Consider the following 23,048-nt stretch of genomic DNA (forward strand, 5'->3'; position numbering starts at 1 on the left):
TGCGCTTGGCGCGCAGCCCGCGGCCCGCGGCCCCTGCGAGGTATTCGCCGAATGTAGATAATAATGCACGTCGAATGGCTAGGATAGACCCCTCCAGACTATTTCACTCCTTGTCTTTTGACGCCACACTTACCCGGGGCCTAACTCGTGGTCTAAAGTGACCCTGCTAGTAGCTTTTGTTCGACTAGCTTCTGCGTAACCAGAACCCTTTGAGCTAGTTTCCTGGATTGGGCTCACCGAGCCGAGCTGCTGCTCAGGGGATATTTGACGGCATTATAGATATGCTCACTTTACCTCCACATTTCAAGAAGCTGGTGGGTTAATAAGAGTCCGATGGAGGTAATCCTTCAACCTCCCGGCCAGCTGCATCGCTTTCTTTCACTACCATCGACACCCCTGTACGTAGTGCGAGACTGGGACACAACGCCGGGACAGCTGTGTTGACATGATTGGTGCTCAAACTAGTGCTGATGGGGACTCTGGACCGTTGGCCTATCGGCGTCTTTTAGGGCTATATCCTGCACGCTATGGTGTGATGGGATCTTAATCGCAGGCTGGGCCAACCCAATCACAGCCGTTTCGGTCCCTTAGCCTGAAGCAGTGAAGAAATGGATCGGACAATAAGGGAAGGAGTGAAAGAGGCCAGTCTTTCCTGGCCTTGGAATACGCACATGGACGATGGGGGTTGGTGATGGATCAGGTCCTCTAGTCGCACCTGGGCACACTAAATAGCCTGCCCCTCCAGCTCTCTCCAACTCTCTCAACTATTTCTTGACCTTCTCTTTCCACTCTTACTCAACTAGCATAACACCAACATCAAGATGGGAGACTACGGCGTCAAAGACGACATCCCGACCGAGCCCGCCATCAGTGACTCGACCATCAAAGAGAAACCCCAATACAGCGAAGAACAAATCGCGATGAGCAACCCAGACCCCGAATTTGCATCGGTCAGCCTCCCTCCCGCCACAACCTTATTTTGGGCCCAACTAACCTATCCCAGCTTTTCAACGGCCCCCTCCCCAGCGGCGGCTTCTTCACCAGCGCCCCAATAGCCGACCTGCGCGCCCAACACGCCGCCATGGAAAAAGCCGCCTGCGGCGAGTCCATAACCCTGAATACCAGAGAGTCCGTCGGCCACACCCGCATGCGCGACGGGTATCTAAGTGAAACGCGCATCATTCGCCCCTCTGCCTTGCCTGAAACCCCCGGACCCCTAATCGTCCTCATCTACGGCGGAGGATATCTCCTCGGCACGAATAAACAGCTTATCCCCTTTGCGCGGGCGCTGAGCACACTGTATGATGCGACGGCCGTAACAGTCTCGTATCGGGTCGCGCCCGAGTGGAAATTCCCGATTTCGCCCAACGATGTCTGGGACTCTGTTTCCTGGATCGCGGAGCATGCAACTCTGCTCGGCGCAGACCCAACCAAGGGGTTTATCCTCGGTGGTGTTTCAGCCGGCGGGCAGTTGACGACACTAATTGCGCAGCGTGCTCTAAAAAATAACCTTTCGCCTCCAATTACAGGCCTCTGGGTCTCAGTACCTGTGACGACGTTAACAGCCGACGGAATCCCAGAGCAGTACCGCGACATGTGGGTATCGCGCACGCAAAACGGCAACGCGCCCGTGCTGGATGTGGCCGATATTAAGTTTGCAGAGGACGCCGTGCTCCCGGACCTCCAGTCAGATCTCTTCTCGCCGTATGCGCATCCGCATCTTGCGTCGAGGCTCCCGCGGGCGTATGTCCAGGTTGCTGGATTGGATCCGCTGAGGGATGATGGGCTCGTTTATGAGCGGTATCTGCGTGATAACGGGGTTGAGACGAGGCTGGATGTTTACCCAGGCGTGCCGCATTGCCATTATGCTTTCTTTCCGCAGTTGAAGGAGTCGAAGAGGTTTTGTGCTGATGTTCTGGTTGGGGTTGGGTGGTTGCTTGGGAGGGAGGTTGGGAGTGAGGACGTTGTTAGGGGTGCGGAGGTTGCGTTGGGTTTGCAAGAGTGCGTTCTTGGATAATGGGAACTGAAATTTGTATGCCTAGGTTGAAACGTCACGTTCGTAATCCTTCATCATCTGCACTGTTGATATTTTGCAATCTTCAATGATACTCGATAGCCGATGGGGAATATACCTAGGTAAGGTCGACCAGCTATAACGCGGGCAGTTATACCGCCGTTTACCGCGGAGTTGTATGGCTCTGCTGTTCCCCTTGGGGGCGAGAAGGGTGAAGGGTTTGGCCTGGACTCTGAGGAGTGGTGTGGGAAAATGACGGTGATTAGCGCTGAGCATTTGCCTAAGAGTGAAGCGGACATTTCTGAGTTAAAGGGGGTCTGGGAATGGACGGCCAGGGAGTTTGCATGTAGTCATAATTCGGTGACTAACCACATTCAATATAGTTATCTGACAAGAAGGTGTAAGACCTGTTAGTCAGAGTACTTGCGCCACTTTTCTTATTCATGGCATTGACATTGGCAAGCTGAATTCCAGCACTACCTACGTGTAGTTTCCTGCCCTCACTAAGTGTATCATAACTCTCCCATATCTCACTGTAGTAGACGGAGATCCACCTCCAACACACAGCTAGATAGACGTGACAGCCAATACCAGCTCAAAAGGGCAATGTGGCTTATACCGGTCAAGCTTGCCCGTCGATCCTTCTGGGGCCTTAATGGCCGCGGAACGGGGCCCCGAAACAGCCTTAACGCTCAGCCGCACAGGCGCTGGCCGTCCCGCCCAGCGCCCCATTGGCTCCCCCGTCTATTGTTGACGCGGTGGGGCGATCAAGAAGTATACGAGCCCCTTGGCTTACGCTTGTTCCTGCTTGACACTCTGGCGGGCCTGTCATTATACCTGACTTGAAGAGGACTGTGGAGCTTGTGGCTAACTTCGTCTCGCAAGACTGAGCTGGGCTCCAGCTGGATTAGTTCACAGCTATGCTTAAAACTGTGCCCTCGATGAACCTCGCCAAAAACGTATAAGAACCCCCATCCACCGCGGTGAAAATGGCATTTCTTCATCAAACCATTAGCTCCGGCATTCCCGACATCCATTACTTTTGGATCATTACTTCTGACAATCAGAGTTCAAGACTACTCCTCTGAGAACCAATCTCATTACCGAACAACCACCAGTATGCGCATCACATCGAGTACCCTAGTCGCTCTCACAGCCCTCGCCACCACCGGCACCCTGGCTGCCGACGAAGTGGTCTCAATTTACATGCCCTACCTCGAGTCAGACGAAGACCCAGGCGTCCTCGTCGGCAAGGAACTCGGCCACGTATGCTTCGCCCTTCCCCTTTCCCCTTCCCTAACATCCTTATTCCCCATCATTAACAGTCTGCCGTTCCTCTGTCTAGGCTTCCAACACAACAACCTACAGCATAACCTGCATCTCAAGCGCAGCCACCTGCGACTTCGGCACCTCCGGCACAGGAGCAACAATCATTCAAGCCCCGTCCACCTACACGATGCTCGGCCAAGACACCAACGGGACAACCCGGACAGCCGAGTGCGCAATTTCATCGAGTACGGCGTCTTGCTCGCTGTACACAGATGGCAAGTGGTGGGATCTCCCGACTGATACGGGGATGAAGTCGTGGGCTGTTACGGTTACGGCGGCGGATGGTGCTTCTGCTTCTGCTACGGCGACGCCGGCTATAACGAGTCCGGGGGCGGGGACGGGGGCGAATGCGACGGGGTCGGCGAATGGGACTTCTGCTACTGGGGATGAGGCGAATCCGACCGATAGCGATAATGCGGCGATTGCGCAGATTACCGGCATGCCGTGGGGTGTTGGGGTGGGCGCTGGAGCTGTGTTGATGGGGGTGGCTGCGGTGCTTTAGGGGCTGATTCGATGCCAGAGAATCTGAGACGACCTGAATATAGCCGTGTTGGTCGGGTCAAGCTCCGTACTAAATTGCACCATATAGTGATTGTTTTAGGGACTCGTCATGGGACTAGAATAGTACTGTATCATATTGGAAATCTGAACTCCACGTTTCTATAATCTGCGCCCGAGATCGGTATATGGTGTCAATGGATGGTATGCAGTTCATACTCCCCCCGCCAACCGACTCCTCCTCCGAATCCTCCTCCCCCCGAGCACCAGCAACCAAGGCACAAGTGTCAAGCCCGCCGCAACACCCCCCAAAAGACTCGCCGCTGGTCCATAACCCAGGTTCTTAAACAGCTGCCTACCGACCAACGGAAACACACCATTCATCAAATTGCGGCAAAAGTTCTGCGCAGCAAGCGCAGAGCTCGCGTACCCGCCGTACGTATCCGCCAAGTAATTGAACACTGCCAGGTAAATCGAAAATATACCCATTGTTGATATGCCCACCGCAATTGTCGGTACAATCCATGGAATCCCGTAGGCCGCTTCACTCGTCCATCCGAACATGAACAGCCCGATTGGGAGGAGGACGCTCTCGACGCACGCAAGTACAATCTGTGCTCCGGGATAGTGTTCCAGGTATTCCAGTGGCGCGCGGCGAGTTTGCTCTGTGTTATTGAGAGAATGGTCGAGAGGAGACTTGCTGTGCAGGTTGCTGTGAAGACGGCGTTTGCTTGCGAGAGCGAGAAGGTGTGGGCTGATTCGTAGACGAGAGGGATCGCGGCGAGGTTTATGTATAGCACGGACCAGGAGAATGCGGCCTACAGGGAGAAGAAGAAGAGGACGGGTTCGATGAAGAGGAGGATGAAGGGGCGGGAAATGGAGATGCGCAGCATGGTCGTTATGTTGGCGCGCTCTTGGTGCTCGGCGACTTTCCAGCGAATACGACGAAAGTTCTCCTTTTCTTGATCCAGGCCGTTGTTGTTGTCTTGTTCTTGGCTAGATGGTAGCTGTACGCCTGGACTGCCGGATGCTTCGAGGCGATCGTAGTACTCGTTTAGGGCTTTTGCTCGCTTGCGAAGTGTGACGACGCCGCGCGTCTCGCGGAAGAACAGGAGCAGACCCAGTGCTAGTATGCCGTCGATGATGATCTGTATGTAGAAAACCCACCGCCAGGTCGTATACTGCGCGATGAAACCGCAAACGAGCGGCCCAAGACCCGTCCGAAACAGCGCAGACCCAGTGAATAGAGCCATGGGGGCATTGCGCTCGCGCGACTTGTACATATCTGCGACAATACCGCCTACCATAGTCGTAAATGTTGAGCCGCCTACCCCGGCAAAGAATCTGGAGACTAGCATCCTGCAAGATCAGTGCGGGTCGCGGAGAGAGGGAGGGCGAACGATAGACAAACGGCTTACCCTGAGTATAACCTCGTCACAGCGCAACAAAGCTGAAAGATGTCAAGCAAAACCGCGGTCGTGACAAGCACCGGCTTCCGACCGACTATCTCAGATAATGGGACCAGAAACATGGGCGCAAGGCCCATTCCGCAGCAAAAGGTCGTGATGCCCAGCAGGGCCGCAACGCGACTAACGCCCCATTCCGACGACATCTGTTCAGCGGCCGGACTGTAGCAGCTGGTCGCAAATGATGCAAAAAGAGTTGTGATGCAGGACAGCCATGTGACCCAGCCCTTTTGCGATGACGACCACTGGTACGGGGGTCCCGGCTTTGATAGGTCCGGTTTGGGGGCATCCTTGTTCGGTCGAACTGGGGTCGGTAGCGCGGTGTCGAAGTTGAGGTCCAGAAAGGTGATGTCCTTGGGCATTGTGCCTGGTTCATTTGCGCTTGGACAAGCTGCCAGTGAAGATAGAGCTCCGAGGCACGGGATCAGAGCATGACTACAAGGGGGACAAGGTTTGGAAGTACCATGGAAGGGGTGAGGGTTCCCGACGTCATCCGGGCAATGCATAGCAGCATGAACAGAATATGGTACAGGGCAGGCTGACCATGAGAGTCCTCTCGAGGTACTGCTTGCTGATTGTTTATACAAGGAGATCAAATACCCATCCTATCGCCTTTATAGGGAGTCAAGCGGCCGACAACTTGCATCTCTGGTTCTCTATGGGATTGGAGGATAAATCTAAGGGGAGAAAAACTCACTTTCTATATACGCCGCACACCTCTATCATGTATGAAACAATCACTCTAAGCAGGAATCTTGAGCCCGGTCTTCTCCTCCAGAAGCTTCACAACCTTCTGCTGCAACTCCTCATCCCCAGCAGCCGCAATCTGCTCACCCAACTTGCCCTTAGGCTCAAAGTACGGCGCAATAAGCCCCTGATCATACTCGCCCAGCGCAAGCTTCACATACGTCTCAACCCCATCCTCCAACCTATCCGGCGCCTCCTTGCCCCCGAGCTTCGTCGCGACCCAACCAGGGTGCACAGTCGCAACACTCGTCTCGCCCTTCCACTTCTTCGCCACGACATTCGCAAACAGATTGAGCTGCAGCTTCGTATCACAGTACGACTTGAAGTCATTCCACTCGTCCTCGCCGCGCTTCTCCCAGAGCATATCCTCCACATTGGCAGGGTCGCCCTGCTTATGCAGCATCGAGCTGATGTAGATCAGGCGCTTTGGCTTGTGCATAAGACAAGTCAGGATATAGGGCGCGAGGACGTTGACGAACACCTGCGTCGGCATGTTTGTGTCCGCTGTGCGGCGCGTCGGGCCGAGGAAAACGCCCGCATTGTGGATGATTACGTCGAAGGGCCCGAGGGCGTTGGCTTCGGAGGCGAACTTCTTGGTTTCGGACAGCGAGGACAGATCTGCGATTAGGGTTCCGGCGGCGCCCGGGCAGGCTTTTTCGGCGTCGGTGGCACGTTGGGAGCTCCGGGCGTGTAGATAGACGGTGTGCCCCTTTGCGATGAGTTGTTGGGCGGCGACGAGGCCAAAGCCGTCGGAGGAGCCTGTTATGAGGATGCGGGACATGATAGGGGTTCTTGGATTTCGTTGATGAGGTTGGAGGCAGCGGGGTGTATGGGAGGGGGAGCGGAGGCTTTATAGTCACGTTTGTCCCGCGTTAACTTTGGAGGGGAATTGTTATCGATGGATCCAGGATTCATAACGTTCGTCATATCCACTTTTAACTCCGGACTGTGGATCTGTTTGTCGAGGAGGTTTGTAAGCGCGATGGAGATTGTGACCTGACTGGCGGATGTCATCCGAGATGGATAGCAAGCGTGATGGAGAGGGAAGGCAGAGCTCGTAAGGTAGTGAGGCGGCAATATCAGTTTCATCGCGATGAGACCATCACCATCCATGAATAGGGAGATACAATATTGTTCCAAGCCCAAGGACCCTGCAGCAACGGCGCTTCTGCAGGATGAATTAACACGGCTTCCCTCGGTGCCGACTCGGCATGGATGCGCCGGTTAATTCTGAGCCGGAGATTAGATTGGTCGAGGACATCCGCACGGCTTTGGTCGGATATTCTCCGAGGCTAATATAAAACTTCCCATATAACGTCTAACTAGGGCCCATCAAGCACATACGACCACAGGGTGTGGAGAACAGGGCTTCCCGTCCGCTCAGCCGTACTTAAGCCACACGCCGGCTGGTTAGTAGTATGGTGGGTGACCACATGCGAATCCCAGCTGTTGTATGTTTTTGTTTTTGACCTTGTTGCGCTTTTTGTTGTTGATGACGGTTGTTGGACGGCGTCGGGCGTGCCGCGGCTAGCCCTAACCGACCCCTGTCGTATGCTTGTAACTTGCAAATGGCGTTGGGAATAATATACTTTGCAGGAAACATCATACAACGCATCATGTATGGTATCCTAGGATAGATTATTTGTCTATCTTATTTTATGAATAGATATGATTGTATCTAATTGCTGCGCTACCTACCATGCATGTAAGGCCTCATGTTGTGCAACAACAACAACCGGGACTCGCTCTGAAACGCTGGTCGCACTGACATTATGCCAACCAGTTCTACTCTTCCTTTTTGATATCTCCATGGGCAAGCTGTGCACCCTGGACAGCTAGAACTACTGAGCTTTCTGTTTCCGAGACAGGCGGGGCTTGTCCCGTGGGCCTGATAAATATTGGTGTTTTCACCGAGGACCACAATATATATCGGACCAGTAAGAGAGTTACAGACACAAGAAAGGCTAAAATGGAAGTCGAAAGTCTCAAGCCCCGAAAATGCAAAATAACTTCAATATCAATTGTCCATATTCGTACACATCCCTTGCGGCCCCTTGCATCTTTGTGCTCCCCTTACTGTAATCCCTCCGCCCCACCTCATTATCCCCCAATCACCCAACCAACATAGTCCCCACTATGTAAGAACCAAAATCGATTTCAAGTCTCTCGGCAGGCGGTAATCCGTCTCGTTGCGCGCAAAATGCGTGATTTCGTTGCGGCAGCCCGCATCACCGTAGAGCGACAACTCAATTGGTCTGCCTGTCGAACCGTCGTCGAAGTCGATGTATTGACCTGCGGGACAGGAGACGGTTGTGCAGGCGATTGTCCCTGTGCTGTAGTAGACGATGCCGCAGGCTTTGAGTGTCCAGGCGGTGGCGAGGGGGATGGACAGAGTCAGGGCGAGCGCCGTGAATGTAGTGAGGAGCGAGGGGAAGGTCTGCATTTTGGAGGGTTGAAAAGGAAGTATCGGTTTAATGCAGTCCAAGGGGTCCGTGGTAGAATGGGACTTGGAAGCTTGGTTGTTTGAAGGAGGCGAGACGGACAGTTGCCAGCTGGGCCTGGGGCTTGCTCTTATATACCATACTTACAACGTATGTTGAACCGGCTAATGCAGGAACAACGCATCGGACGCTAGGGCTGACCCAATATGAGATCCTTACTGCCACAAGCAGCTGCAGTGAGGGTAAATTGTCATGTCACACTGCAGCCTTTCTAGATGCGTCTGTAAAGTGTCTAGGCCAGACGGGCCTGGACACCGGCATCTCGAAGGTTTGCTTTGTCAATGTGCCCGGTCTTTGAAGACTCGAAGACCGCAATGGCTTTAAATAGACCACCTGAATCCAAGCATACAGAGTCCCTCAATTATATGGTAAGCCTTTGCCCCACAAACTTACCTACCATAATGTTTAGCCCCCGGGGCCCCATCAAGCATGTTCGCACAAAAGTAACGTGGTGGTGGAACACACTCCTACGCCTCGCACGGTTGTGTGTGCTTCGATCTGCAAACGGCCAGACTGACCTCATCTACATAACATACGCTCGGCCACTGCAATTGTGCGGTCAAGCGCAGCGGGGGTGACCGCAGTTCAATGACAGGGTTTGGTGCTCGGGAAATGAGGGTTGGGGAGACTCCTCGACAGTACACTACTGGATACCATGTATAATCAAAAGAACCCACGCGCAACAATGGAAGTACCCCTCTTGGGGCTGAGGTCTGTATCGAGAGACCAGGGCTTTCTATTTGACGTAACAGAATCAACGAAGACTGGACATGACCGAAAGAGACAGAAAGATTCTGGCTAGACAATGCCCTCGTTCTATGTCTTGAAGTCTCCCGGATAAAGAGATGTGGATTGAATGGCCTAGGATTATCGGTCGAGGAAGACATAAATACCCAGCACAGTTTCGTCATCCAATTTAGCCTACAGATCATCCGCACCACCCGATCAAGTCGATTTGCGAGATTCACAGCCTGCCACTTTTGTTAATCGTCTGATATCGCCTTGGAATCCACAGTCATGGACACGGACGCCCCACGCTCGGAAAAAGAGCGCTTCACCCGCAAGCTAACCTGCGACGTAGTGCACTACTTCGACATCGCCAACATCCCCTACGTGCTCTTCGGCTGACAAGCCATAATCCTAGCCGGCAGCCGAGCAGTTGCCAACGAAGTGGACTTTGTAATTCCAGACGCCTGCATCCCAACCGCCGTGTAGGCCCTCCACCCGTCTGACTACACCCCCTGCACATACATAGCCTGCCCCGAGCGCAGCATTGACCGCGTCGGCTGGTCAAACCCGGACATCGACCGCGTCCTCAGCTGGAAAACCCGCTACCACTCCGTCCCATCCGCCCACTTCCACTTCAGACTCGATGACAACCCATTCGCCTGCCTCCTCTCCCTGCACTCCCAATTGTCACTCCTCTGGTGGCTACCGGAAATCCCACCCGGCCTACCCCCACCCAACGACCCCGTCTTCATGCTCTCATGGGACGCCCGGCCCCCGCCGTTCTCGAACGAGGGCGGCTCAGGCCCGTGGAGCGGGCCCAAGGACAAGCCCGTGAAGATCCTGACGCTTGATGTGGTGGCTACAGTGGTGATACTGCTGTGGTGCCGGGACTCGGCGCTTGGCTGGAGGCTGGCGGATGTGTGGTTTGTTATGCTGGGGGAGCTGGGGGATGGGCCGGAGGGGGCCCATGCCAAGGTCACGAAGAAACTCCGGGCGTCGTTTCAGCATGCGTGGGATTGTGCGCATCGGCGGCGGGCGGTGTCGTTGGGGAAGAGCCCGTGGCAGGCCTTTTGTGATCTTCGCGATCGGCTGGCGGAGAGTGGGCAGCTTGGGCCGCTGGTTGATCCGAGGGATTGCCGGAGGCCCGAGTTGGAGAAGGATAGGGAGCTCTCTGATGACTGATTTGGCCTTATCTTAGGTACTACCGTATGCGCAGCTGCCCGGTAGATATGGTATTACACCCCAGACTTGTCATCCTTGGGGCGGGCTTTCCCAGATTGCCTCTGAACTCTCGACCTCTGGTCCCTACAGGTTGAGTGATTACTCCCCTGGAGAGAGTGTGTTAGATGTCTTGTACACTCGTTCAATATCATTAATACTGTTTATGCTCCATTATTGCCTACAGCTTAAAGAAGAATGACTATGTGGAAAGTACGTGGTAAGACAAATAGTAGATGGAAAACAAACTGCAGAGAAAGTTGATAACGGAACAAAGGCTCAGTCTCAAAGAGAAAATCAACAAAGACGAGACAATACCAGATCGAAGGCATTTGGGAGTTGCAGCGCTTGAGCATTGTCGGCCTCGTTTTGTTCTCTCCAAGAACAATGCCTTCATCTAAAGCCTCCAAACTTCACGGACAAAAGATGCCTTGGGTATAACAGCCGATGAAGACATAAAACCCGGGGTTACCAACCGGTCGAGGTTCCTCCATCTGATCTACAATATCATCATACGCAGGATCGGCCGCTGTATCAGCCAACGTACAATCACACCATGCATTCTCAATTTTTGGAAGACGAGCGCGTCACTAGGAAGCTGACCTGCGATGTTGCTGATCATTTCCACCAGGCTAACCTGCCATATGTCCTCTTCGGATGGCAGGCGATCCCCTTGGCAGGAAGCCGTGCCATTACCAACGAGGTTGGCTTTGTGATCCCGGACGCTCATATGGCCGCTGCAATTAATGTTTTAGTTGCAGCTGGCTATGACCACTGTCAGGATGCTACCTGCAACGAGCTAAAGGTTGATCGAGTCGGGCCAAACAACTCTGATATAAACATGGTAATAAGCAAGAACCGTTATCACTCCGTCCCGGCAGCGCATTTCCGTTTCCAACCGGACAACGTTTATGCTCTTTCGTTGCACCTCCAGTCTGAGGTTCTCTGGTGGCTTCCTGACATCCAGGCCGGCCCCCCAGCTGCCAACGACGCTGCCTTCATGCTGTCAAACGATCCACGGCTACCTCCGTGCTTGGATGAAGGCGGCTCGGGTCCATGGCTAGGCGTTGACGACACCCCTGTCAAGATTATGAAGATCAACTCTCTCACTGAAGCCGTCATGTGGCTTTGGTGTCAAGACTCGGCTCTTCGTATACTGCAAGTCTGCTGGATGGCCGTGTTGAAGGAGTTGGAGGATGAACCTGAGGGACGGCACACCAAGGTCACCAAGAAACTTAGGCCTGACTTTCAATATGCCTGGGACTGCTTTTCGAGCGCTATCCGGTTGACCAGACTAGATGGCACGGGTACTCTAAGCTGCGCAACAAGCTTGCAGAGGATGGACAGCTCGGTCCTCGGGTTGATCCCATGAATCATCATAAACCTGAGCAAGAATTTACGGAGCTTTCGGATGATTGATCGCACTAAACTTTCTCTCTGGCCTGCTCCTCTCCCTTATGTATGGTACCTTTCAATTGCCTCTCAACTCTTTAGTCTTATTTTTTGCATATGCTTGACACGCTCGTTCAACGCTCACGCACCTATGTTCCCTTCAATATCCCCATTTCGCTCTTCGTACCTAGGTAAATCAAAGTAGTCTTGCATTCCTCTCCTATGCTCCCTAAAAGTACCTAGATGATGACGTCCTCTTTGATGATTAGTTTAATCATATTGGTGTGCTTCATCCAAAGCAGTATACTTCACCATACTACCATCAATCCTCCTCCTGCTTCGAGGCCTTTGTGTTGCGGTTTCTGCTCTATCTTTCTCTTCCTTGCGTCCTCACCATTACTTCTACCACATTTAACTGACTGTGAAAGATTATATCGAGCTGTGGGTAGGCAAAGTAGAATGTGAGGTTCAAGCATAACAGTATGGTAGTCTTGGCGTGATTAAGTTGAATGATATCTCGTAGAGGGTGGTTCCGTCCTCTCGAGGTCCGGTGGGGGGCCGAAATATATATCTCTGTAAACGGCCAGTTCATCAAGCCGGGGCCACATCATAAACTTACCCATCTCCTTTCACATCCCATCAAATCGTTGTTGGTACCATCAAAATGAAGAGCATCGCCCCATATAACTTTTACCTGTTGTCATTGACACAAACCCAGCCAAGGTTTATACATTCTTTGTGCAACTGCCCCGGGCGGACTTGGCCAACCCCGATCCGGACGTCACCCCCCGGTCGGAGCATTATAAGACCCGAACCACAGGACTTCTAGATTCCCCAACTCCGTCTTCTCTTAACCCCGTCACGCTTGTCGCGTGTCAACCCCGCCAGCGGATTCAGACATGGATAATTCAACCTGGGTGACGGCCCCCTACGGCCGCGCCTGCGCTAGCTGCGCCCAGGCCAAATGCAAATGCCTGGTCACTGAGGGCGGAGGCAGTTGTGCCAGGTGTGACCCGTCCTCTCCGGTGCCTTGACGTGTTTGTGAGACCTTGACTGATCAGCAAGGGGCACAGATGCTGCCGTCTCAACAGAGACTGTTATCCCGCGCGCCGGACGCGCAAGATGAACGCCATGCGCCGCTCTGTCGCCGCAAAGACGGCCCAGCTTGAGCGTCGTCTCGACGAGCTCACCTCGCTGGTGCAGTCCGGGCAGGGGACTGGCCAGCCTACTGCGCCAGCCTATCCAACCGGACCAAATACAGCGTCGTCCGATTCGGGCTTCAGCAGCTTTTCCCAGTCCTCGCCCAAGCAGCTGGTCTACTCATCGCGGGAGACATGCAGACCTTTCGGACTTGATGCCGCTAACGAAGACATACTCAGTGACTTTCGGTCCAACAGACTTCCTTACTTGCCCTTCATATATATCCCTAACGGCGTCCCGGCCTCCGAGATCAGATCCGAGTATCCCTTTCTGTGGCGCTGCCTTATCATGCTGCACTGCAAGGACTTGGTGAAACGAGGCGCCCTGCATGAGGAACTCAAAGCGACCGCCGCTAAAGCCTTGCTTGTTGACTGCCAGCGGAGCTTAGATCTCCTGCTCGGACTTATCGTTTATCTTGCCTGGTACACCTCCTGTCCCCGTCGCACCTCGCGTCCAACATCCATTACTAACGGTCGCAGGATCGGCTTCGAGCGGCAGCCGCGACGAATGGCATTAGGACCGTACGTCCAGATGCTTACTGGCCTGGTCCTGGATATGGAGCTCAACCGACCGGCACCTCCGCCTCTTGACGCGCAAGCCGCGCAGTTCGCCAAGGCAGGCACTGGGTCGTGCAGACCTGGCTGGGTTTCACCAGTTCGGACGATGCAGGAGCGGAGAGCAATTCTTGGGTGTTTTCTAGTGTGCTCTGCGTATGTACTTTGGCTTCCGGGACCTGGACGTCGCTCACATTGCTATGCAGGGTATCGCACACACTCAGGCGCACCGACTCTCTCCGATGGACGCCGCATATGAAAGAGTGTATCGATGTTTTGATGGAGGCCAACGAGACACCTAATGACATAGTACTGGTCCAGCTCGTCCGGACGCAACTTGTCGTCGACAAAGTCTTCAAGGACCTGGGTTACTACAATGACGCCGTGGGAGACCATCGCAACGCACCGCTGGCGTTGTATCTCAAGGGTCTACAATCCGAACTCGACGATATCCGAGCTCATCCGCCTTCGGAGCCCTTTCAGAAGGGTGAGTTTCCTGACCGTTACCTTTGTTATGGCTCGCTAAATTCCATAGATATCTTGCTACTACACCTTCATCACGCTGAAACAACCATATACGAGACAGCCTTAAAACAGTCACCAGCGGCTGGAGCCGACCTCACCCGCCTTGAAAGCGTCTATGCTTGCCTCTCAGCCGTTCAGAAGCGTTTCGAAATTCTTCTTGGTCTCTCACCCGCGTCATTCGGCTTCCACCCGTCAACCGTCGAGTTCCCAACCGCCCACTCCCTCCTTACCCTCCTGCGCCTTTCAACGCTCGAGTATCCAGGTTGGGACTATCACGTTATCCGACAGACAGTAGACCTACTCGACGTGACGGAGCAAGTCGCCGACAAACTAGGGCGGGCGGCCGACGCCATCGGTCTTCGAAATCCGAATCCTATCCCCAATCTGCATGATCGAAACGCAGACATAGATTGCTTCACGATGACCTCTAGGATCCTGCTGGGGTTAAAGGCTGGCTGGGCGGAAAGATTGCCCGCAGCGGCACCAGAGGTAAATCTTCAGGTTCAGAGTCAGACAAATATGCCGCCGACGCAGGATGGGCCGGTAGGGTCGTTCCCGGGTAGGGTGCCCCCAGCGCCAGCTCCCCCGCCGGTGCCAGCCCTTCCAGAGATCGATCAGCATATGATCGATACCTGGCTTCCGAGCCAGGATCTGGCGTGGATGGCGGAGTTTACACCGTTTGGGATGTTTTCGTAATCACATATGGACGATATAACAGCTTCTTAATATGAGGCCACAAATTGACCGGCCAAATGTCCATGATTGTTGAATTTCACATTCTCGGGATCACAAATCCCAGGGGCTAGCTAAGAGAGCCTTGAGCAGCAAATGAGCAATGAAGGAACCCCAACAATGCGGTCATCCGTGTAACATGCGCGGACGAAATTCGCGAATCCCGCCCCGACACCCCGGACCCAATAAGGAGATTTCTGCAGCTCGGGGGTTGTATTACCCGGCAGCTATTGAGGCTGTTTGGACATACAGTCCGGTTGGAATGCCAGCATGCATTTAAGTACCAACCGAATCGCCCGACAGTCCCTTGGACCGCAGGAGACATCACTTCGACCTTGACATTTACCCCTCGGTCGAGATGGACAACGAACAAGCGGAAACCACGGTCGCGAGGCGCTCCTTCCCTCAAACACCTCCCAGCCCTGAGGGACGATTTGATACGTTACCACCGACCGTGAATGTCGACAGCTCCTCCTCTACGCAAGTCTCGCAAGTGGCGGTAGACGAGTCGAAGGGCGACACACCACAACCCATATCTGCCTTCCCATCCAACACGGAGCATAATGCGCCTCTCTCTAGCGATTCAGAGCCAAAGGCACCCACGTCGAAAGCCCCGGAGCAATGGATCACTGGAGTACCCTTCTACTTGGTTATCCTGGGCTTGACATTGGTCATGTTTCTTATGTTGCTGGACATCTCCATTGTTGCGACGGTGCGCTCTTCCATTTCTTACATAGCTCGTTGATGCCGTTTTCCAACTCTTGGGTTCTATGCAGGCCGTCCCGAAGATCACGAACCAATTCCACTCGCTGGACGATGTTGCTTGGTATGGTAGTGCATATACGTTGGCGAGGTAGGTCGGACATCATCATTCTGTTGGCCAACTGCTAATGTTGTCGTTTAGCTGCGCCCTGCAACCACTCACTGGCAAGTTCTATACACACTTCAAGTCAAAAATACACACATACCGTCTATACAAATCATAGAAGAGTATATGTTGACAACGGCAGATTGTCTTCCTGAGCTTCTTCGGCATCTTCGAAATCGGTTCTATTATCTGCGGCGTCGCCAATTCGTCCATGACGCTGATCATCGGCCGCGCGGTGTCGGGCATGGGGTCCTCCGGCTTGATCAACGGCGCCTTGACAATCATTGCCGGGGCAGCGCCGATACATAAGAGGCCGAGTATGTCTTGTCTATGCTTGCTCCTCTGATGCTTCCTTGGGGGTCTTCGCTGACGACTTAACAAGCTATCCTCGGCCTAATGATGGGCGTCGCACAATTGGGCCTTGTTCTGGGCCCCCTGGTCGGCGGTGCCTTCACTACCTATACAACATGGCGATGGTGTATGTTCCATTTCAAGGACACTTACCCCACCCCATCATCTCACAGACAACAGGCTTTTATATCAATCTTCCCATCGGCGGCCTCGTCGCGGTCCTACTCGTCTTCACGCGCATCCCAGAACAGCGCATCAAGCCCCCGGCCCTGACCGTTCTGCCGACATTCTTCAGAACCTTCGATCTTCTCGGCTTCGCTCTCTTCGCTCCAGCCGCGATAATGTTCCTCCTTGCCCTCGAGTACGGCGGCAACGAGTATGCGTGGAACTCGCCGACAGTGATTGGCCTTTTCGTCGGGTCTGGTGCAACAGCACTTGTGTTTTTGGCATGGGAGTACTACAAGGGCAGAGACGCAATGATTCCTTTCCATTTACTTACCATTCGGATCGCGTGGACGAGCTATGTTGCCACCGCGTTTATCTTTGGTCTTACAATGGTCGTCGCCTACTATGTCCCCGTATATTTCCAGGCCGTCCGCGATGACTCGGCTTTGATGAGCGGCGTCAACCTTCTACCGAACATCCTATCGCAGTTGATCTCGGCGGTGATCGTAGGCATTTTGATAGGGAGGCTAGGATACTACCTCCCGTTTGCGATTCTTGGTGGTGCGCTGAGTGCGGTTGGCGCGGGTTTGCTGTCGCGGCTTTCTCCCTCAACATCGACCGTTGCCTGGGCGGCATATCAGATCATTATGGGTCTTGGGCGAGGTCCTTCTACGCAGCCGGTACGTAATCTACCTGTCTTCCATCAAATTAGCTGGAATGCACAAGGGGGAAAAAAAGGCACTAACGAGTGAACTACCTAGAGTCTTGTCGCCGTCCAGAACAGCGTCGCCCCCGACGACCTCTCAACAGCCATGGCAATCCTCACATTTAGCCAGACCTTCGGCGGTAGCGTGTTTCTATCCATCGCGTCGGTCATCTTCTCCGAGGGCCTGAAAGACCAGATTCCGCGATTCGCGCCAAACGTCGATGCCGATGTTGTCATTTCCGCGGGGGCCACGGGGTTCCGGGATATCGTGGAGGGAGGGGATCTGCGGGGGATCCTGCAAGCGTACTCCAAGGCCGTTGACTGGGTGTTTTATCTTGTTGCGGGCCTTGCGGTGGTCCAGACGGTGGCTAGTTGTGGGATTGGGTGGGTTGATATTCGACCTCGCAACAAAAAGGTTGGCAAGGCAAAGAAAAATGGGCGAGATGAGGAGAAAGGCGAGGCTTGAACTAGTTGCATGAGACTTACCTATATTGTTAGCAACTTTGCGGGAACTTGACGCGTACGTTCACAATGAAGCAACTTGGAACACTGGCAAGACGTGACAGAGCAAAAGTCCAGCGGTGAAGAATTCGCTAGAAGCCTTTATCTTGTTTTCGCCTTAATTCCTCTTTCCAGCTAGATAGGGCTAGTACTATTATATATAAATATTATAGAAGCTATTTTTATATATAAATTTTTTCTAACATTTATCTTTAGCTTACAATATCATTTTTATTATTATCATCAATTTGTCAGCTGAGGTGGAGAATTCTTAGTAATTCAAGGCCTCCAACTACCGAATTCGTGAGCCAGACGAATTAACTATAGCCATTCTCCCGAAGGGTGAATGGGGGATTTAGCTATACAAACTCCTTGCAGAACTTCTACATTTGCATATAAAAACCCTTAAGAATTCTTAGAATTAGAGGATTCAGCATGCTCTTTACCTTTTATATAATACCTAGTATTTAATTAGTATTTCTAGCTAGTACGGTATCTAAAGGGCATCATAGTTATAAGCCCGGATTCTAACTTAACAGCTAGCTTATGTTAAATTCTTACCTTTTTTAAACCTTGTGAAGCTATTCCCACCCTTAATATACACGCCCTTTTATTATATAAAGGCCTTCCGGAACAGAGTAACTCCTGTAAACTAAAAGTTAAATACTAATTAAATTATAATACTATATATAATATAAGATATTATTATAAGCTTTACTAGCACTATCTTAAGCATAATAGTTATTCTTAAGTTTAGGGATAACTGGCAGGCCTGGTATAGTTATATTTCTTATTTTATAAAAGTTACAGGTGTATGGGATTACTTAAATCCTAAAGTTAAAGCTAATAAATAACTTAAAGTCCCTAAATATCTAGATCTTCTGGTAAAGAATATAATAAAAAAAGCCTTTAAGATATATAACAGGTGCTGGAACCATGCAAAGTTTATTAATTTTAAAATCTAGGATATAGATAAAGTAATTTAAAGGTTAATTACTTCTTTAATTTAATAACTTATTAAGGATAAGCTTACTATAAAAGTTTTTAGTAAGTTAAAATAGTAATTTAAGCTAATAACTCTTAAATATAAATTAAAGGTATTTAATAAGTATATCATAGCATTAACAGCCCTAATTAAGCAAGGGAGGATCTTATAATAGCTTTAAAATTATAAGAACACTTATTAAAAGATATTATATTTTAAGTAACCTAAATTTAGTAACTATACTGCTAATATCTTATTTTTAAAAGTAATTAGTAAATACTCTTTAAGCTACGCTAAGTAGAATATAAATTAACTAAATTAGGAAGATGTAAATACAGCAGATTACCTAAAACTTATTTTTAAATATTATTAATATTTTTTTATAACTAATAGCTTTATTAAGTCCTTTACAGGCTATGTGGCCTTTGCTATACTTGGTAAAGAGTTTAATAAAATATCTAAGTTAAAGCTATTCACAGAGAAAGTTGCCTGCCCGTGTGGCTGCAAGCGTGGAGTAAAATACTACTTTTATTTTATATATTCTCGCAGTCCTGACTGGTATAGATTTAATAATTCTACAGAGAAAAAGGTTAGTAAAGCGCTTAAAAGAATTAACAAATATAAAAGAAAACTTTAAGAAATTAAGGCAAATAATAATAAGGTAATAAAAGAAAAAAAAAGAAATATAAAGTCTTAAAGGCCTTTACTAATTACTTAAGTAGTTATTAAAAAAACACTATATATAATTTATTGTATACTATATTAGTGTATTGATTTTTAATACTTATAATATATAATCTCTGGCGCTTTTTAAAGCCTTTATATTTAACACAGGCGCCTTTATTTATGTCTATAATAATATTAGGCATTTTACCATACTTAATTATTAACGCGGAGGTAATATCCGCGCAGGCAATTTTAACTATATTATTTAAGGCTTTAGATTTATAACACTTTATTTAAAAACTTTAAAAGGTAAATTAATAATACTAACTTTAGGAAATATTATATACACGCCTGGATTTTATATAAATATCCTGTTAACAAGGCGCCTTAAGAAATTAGGATATTATTAGAATTTTAACACCCTAATTATAAAAAATAAAAAGGAAGCATTTTACCTTAAAAATTATTTATCCAGCCTTTAGATAGTTAACTCCAGAAAGTATGCAGAATTTTAAGAAAAAGTATACTTATTAAGTTACCTAAGAGGTAAAACTTCTGCTTAAGAACTTAAAATTACAGGGGATCTTAATATCTTTTACTAACACCTGGGTTATATTAATAATAAGGCGCTTTAACACCTTCTAGCAGTAACTTAGGGAGTTAAAATAATAAATACTTAAATACCTTAATATTATAAGATATATTAAATTAGCTAGGTGCCTTAATAAACTTTTTAAAGGCCCTGTAAGCTAGTTAAAGCTATATTTAACTATATACACCTGGATCTAATCTTTATAAAAACAGCAATAAATAAAGATAAGTAGATAACTTACTTTTATAATAAGTTTAGCAAGTTTTATTAAATTTATACTTACTAGTTAAAAGCCTCCTGCCGCAAAGCTATTAAGCAGTTTACTAAACTTATTTAAATATATTTTAATTATATACTAAAAGTTTTCTTTAGTAATAATAAGCCTAGCTTTAGGAAAGAGATTCCTAAATTCACTAGCTTTAAAGGGATATTATAAAATAAATTAGCTTTATACACCCTATCTTAAAATAGCATGGCTAAATAATTAGGTGGAATACTTATTTAAAGGGCTTAAATAATTATACTGCATGTAAAGTTTTTATTATTAATATAGCCATAAATCTTTAAAGCTGCAGCTTATATAAGTAATTAAATTTTAGTAAAAAAGCTAGACTGGAAAACTTTATAAAAGAAACTTACTGGTAAGCCGCCTTATATCTCTAATATTTAAACACTGGGGTGTTACACATGGGCGTGAAAAGGTTAGGATAATAGCCTTTATAAGCTGGAGCTAAGGGCCTCCCTTAATTACCTTATTAGCTACAAGGCCTTAAATATTTAGTAGATTTAATTCCCTAAAGATTAGCGTGTTAAAGCATGTAAAAATATAGTTTTTAATAAAATAAGAATATATAATTTAAAAAATCCCTTTTTATAAATTAATATTATAGTTAACATGTCTAAACCTTTAACTAAGGTCCTTAATATTCCTTACTATAATTATAATTATATAATTAAAGATACTAACTTAAATTTAAATTTTATAAAATCATATAATAAAAAAAAAGAATAAGCCTACTTTAAATATAAATAGCTTACAGGTTACTTAAATTTATAAAAATAAAATTATTTATAAAAAAGATTAAAAAAGGGATAAGATTACTTTTATAGTTACTACCGCGGGGCTTAAGCCCTTTAATTAATTAAAGGATTTACCGCCTTTATTAACTCTTAAGGCAACCCTAAAACCTTAATACCATAAAAATCCTATATAAACTTTAACATCTGGAGCATTCCCTGAAGAGCCACCATAGCCTTAACAGCAAATTTTATAACCCAGGACTCCCAGGAAGCCATTACTAGATCTAGCAGGGGCTTAGTTACTGCAAGAAGCAGAGCAAGCACGCCTTGCTAAGCCTTAATACTCTATATGCTTAGGGGATAAAAATAGCTCCTAGCAACTTATATAACTTCTTAATTTAACTTATAAATAGCAACCCAAGCGTTAAAATATAAAGCGCCATAATATAAATAACTATAAAGTATACATGATTAAAGTAATTATCCCTATATTAAAACTACTTAACTACATCTAGTATGCGTTTTATGCGCTTTATTAAAACCTAGCAAAGGAATGCCTTTACTAAGATAATTTACTATCTTCCCCCAAGCACTAAAGGGATATTAAAAATTACCTGCTATACATAAAATTTCTTAAAGCCGCAGACCTTGAATTATTAATCCTTGTAAAAATAAAGGCATGGGAAGTAGTGGAGGAATAAAAGGCTAGGCTAGACAAGGTAATTTCCTTACTATGGGTATTGATTTATAAATTTAATATAGACAGCTACTTTCTTAAAGTAAAGGCTTAAATTTATATACACGGAGACCTTAAACTAGTTTTTAATAAAGAAAATTAAGCCGCCATAGCCTCCGCGCGTGCCTTTTAAATTCTCGCTGCCCTTGTTACAGCCTTTAACCTTAATACTAATTAAAAAGATATAGTTAATATATTTTTAAATATAATGTTTTAAAAGCTAGTATATTTATGCCTACTAAAGGGATATAAATAAAAAGAAAAGTTTTTAAAGGCTTACAAGGCTATTTATAGCCTTAGGAAGTCTCCATGTCTCTGGCAGCTTAATTTAGCTATAACTCTTTATAAACACGGCTTTACTATAATTTTTAAAGAAGAATGTCTCTTTATTAGCAAATTTATAATATTATTATTATAAATTTCCCTACTAAAAAGGCACGCGCCATAGCTATAATTTTTAAGGAAGAACTGGCTGCTAAATATAAATTATAATATTTTAGAGAAGTGTAATGGTTTCTTAGAGTTAAAATTATTTAGGATAAATAGTAATAAAAGGTCTGGCTATATTAAGATTCTTATATTAAAGTTATTATAAGTTATTTTTATATAAATATAATAATTTAATCTCCTGGAACTTCATTGCTCTCCTCCAGCAAGCTTTATTTAAACATGGATAAAGTAATACTAGAATAAATTTATAAGATATATTTAAAAATAGGATTTATTAGCTTTGCAAGTACTCTTACTTGTCTAAACATCTTATATATAGTTAGCTGTTTATTAAAATACCTTGTTAACCCAGCAGATTATTATTAACATATTATAGATTACCTAATTACTTATTTTTATAACACATGTTATCTGGCTATTAAGTATTCCGGTCTAAATACTTTAAATATTAATAAAATACTTGTTAAAATTTACAAGGCATACTTAAATGCAGCCTTTGCGGATTATTTAAATTATTCCTCCAGCGCAGGCTACATCTGCAAGCTATATAATAGGTTAATTAAATAAAAGGTAATAAAGTAATACTTTATTATAACTTTAACTACTAAAGTAGAACTTTTAGTACTTACTAAGGCCTTTAAGGTAATATACTAGTGGTGTAGAGTATTTAGGAATTTGTAATTTAATCCTTAATATTATCTTTTTATTTAATGTAATAATAAGCAGATAATTAATTTACTTATAAATAAAGATATTTAATTATATTCTAAGCTATGCCATGTTAATATTTATAACTCATGGCTACGCCAGGAAGTTTAACAAGGAAACCTTAATATTAAATAAACCCTTATAAATTAAATAATTACTAATGGTCTTATGAAACCTCTTACCAAGTAATAACACCAGGAATTTATTAAGATGCTTAAAATAATAAACATCTCTAGCCTTATCTCTCCCTAAAATGGTAGTTAGTAGGCCTTAAGAGGGTGTGTTAGCTAAGGTAGAGAATTCTTAGTAATTTAAGGCCTTTAATTACTAAATTTGTGAGCTAGATGAATTAACTATAGCCATTCTCCCGAAGGGTAAATAAAGGATTTGGCTAT

The 23,048-nt window shown here is 47.4% G+C and overlaps 9 protein-coding genes across 9 annotated transcripts; 6 read left to right on the plus strand and 3 right to left on the minus strand.

Annotated features, from left to right (window-relative positions):
• Positions 1 to 821: 821 nt before the first annotated feature.
• Positions 822 to 2,017, plus strand: BDW74DRAFT_188495 (alpha/beta hydrolase; the record flags this gene model as incomplete). Its single annotated transcript, XM_073731733.1, has 2 exons — positions 822 to 950; positions 1,004 to 2,017. The coding sequence occupies 2 exons, from the start codon at positions 822 to 824 to the stop codon at positions 2,015 to 2,017; spliced, it is 1,143 nt and encodes a 380-aa protein (XP_073587281.1).
• A 1,116-nt stretch (positions 2,018 to 3,133) lies between these two features.
• Positions 3,134 to 3,845, plus strand: BDW74DRAFT_175239 (uncharacterized protein; the record flags this gene model as incomplete). Its single annotated transcript, XM_073728273.1, has 2 exons — positions 3,134 to 3,280; positions 3,360 to 3,845. 2 exons carry the CDS (start codon positions 3,134 to 3,136, stop codon positions 3,843 to 3,845), a joined length of 633 nt encoding a protein of 210 aa, XP_073587282.1.
• Positions 3,846 to 4,054: 209 nt separating this feature from the next.
• BDW74DRAFT_175240 (uncharacterized protein) lies at positions 4,055 to 5,669 on the minus strand (the record flags this gene model as incomplete). Its single annotated transcript, XM_073728274.1, has 3 exons — positions 4,055 to 4,595; positions 4,664 to 5,200; positions 5,260 to 5,669. 3 exons carry the CDS (start codon positions 5,667 to 5,669, stop codon positions 4,055 to 4,057), a joined length of 1,488 nt encoding a protein of 495 aa, XP_073587283.1.
• Positions 5,670 to 6,049: 380 nt separating this feature from the next.
• On the minus strand, positions 6,050 to 6,835 carry BDW74DRAFT_188496 (uncharacterized protein; the record flags this gene model as incomplete). The annotated part of the gene is made up of 1 exon (XM_073731734.1): positions 6,050 to 6,835. One exon carries the CDS (start codon positions 6,833 to 6,835, stop codon positions 6,050 to 6,052), a length of 786 nt encoding a protein of 261 aa, XP_073587284.1.
• A 1,353-nt stretch (positions 6,836 to 8,188) lies between these two features.
• Positions 8,189 to 8,497, minus strand: BDW74DRAFT_175242 (uncharacterized protein; the record flags this gene model as incomplete). Its single annotated transcript, XM_073728275.1, has 1 exon — positions 8,189 to 8,497. One exon carries the CDS (start codon positions 8,495 to 8,497, stop codon positions 8,189 to 8,191), a length of 309 nt encoding a protein of 102 aa, XP_073587285.1.
• Positions 8,498 to 9,572: 1,075 nt separating this feature from the next.
• On the plus strand, positions 9,573 to 10,466 carry BDW74DRAFT_175243 (uncharacterized protein; the record flags this gene model as incomplete). The annotated part of the gene is made up of 2 exons (XM_073728276.1): positions 9,573 to 9,668; positions 9,771 to 10,466. The coding sequence occupies 2 exons, from the start codon at positions 9,573 to 9,575 to the stop codon at positions 10,464 to 10,466; spliced, it is 792 nt and encodes a 263-aa protein (XP_073587286.1).
• A 592-nt stretch (positions 10,467 to 11,058) lies between these two features.
• Positions 11,059 to 11,874, plus strand: BDW74DRAFT_175244 (uncharacterized protein; the record flags this gene model as incomplete). Its single annotated transcript, XM_073728277.1, has 1 exon — positions 11,059 to 11,874. The coding sequence occupies one exon, from the start codon at positions 11,059 to 11,061 to the stop codon at positions 11,872 to 11,874; it is 816 nt and encodes a 271-aa protein (XP_073587287.1).
• Positions 11,875 to 12,793: 919 nt separating this feature from the next.
• On the plus strand, positions 12,794 to 14,965 carry BDW74DRAFT_188498 (uncharacterized protein; the record flags this gene model as incomplete). Its single annotated transcript, XM_073731735.1, has 6 exons — positions 12,794 to 12,900; positions 12,968 to 13,516; positions 13,574 to 13,804; positions 13,855 to 14,135; positions 14,184 to 14,662; positions 14,708 to 14,965. 6 exons carry the CDS (start codon positions 12,794 to 12,796, stop codon positions 14,867 to 14,869), a joined length of 1,809 nt encoding a protein of 602 aa, XP_073587288.1. The 3' UTR covers positions 14,870 to 14,965.
• Positions 14,966 to 15,263: 298 nt separating this feature from the next.
• On the plus strand, positions 15,264 to 17,461 carry BDW74DRAFT_188500 (MDR family MFS transporter; the record flags this gene model as incomplete). Its single annotated transcript, XM_073731736.1, has 8 exons — positions 15,264 to 15,412; positions 15,485 to 15,617; positions 15,682 to 15,758; positions 15,810 to 15,854; positions 15,930 to 16,090; positions 16,156 to 16,251; positions 16,305 to 16,969; positions 17,051 to 17,461. 8 exons carry the CDS (start codon positions 15,264 to 15,266, stop codon positions 17,459 to 17,461), a joined length of 1,737 nt encoding a protein of 578 aa, XP_073587289.1.
• Positions 17,462 to 23,048: the final 5,587 nt, after the last annotated feature.

This window comes from Aspergillus multicolor (genome assembly GCF_047715735.1).
Source record: "Aspergillus multicolor strain CBS 133.54 unplaced genomic scaffold BDW74scaffold_4, whole genome shotgun sequence".
Lineage (NCBI taxonomy): Eukaryota > Fungi > Ascomycota > Eurotiomycetes > Eurotiales > Aspergillaceae > Aspergillus > Aspergillus multicolor.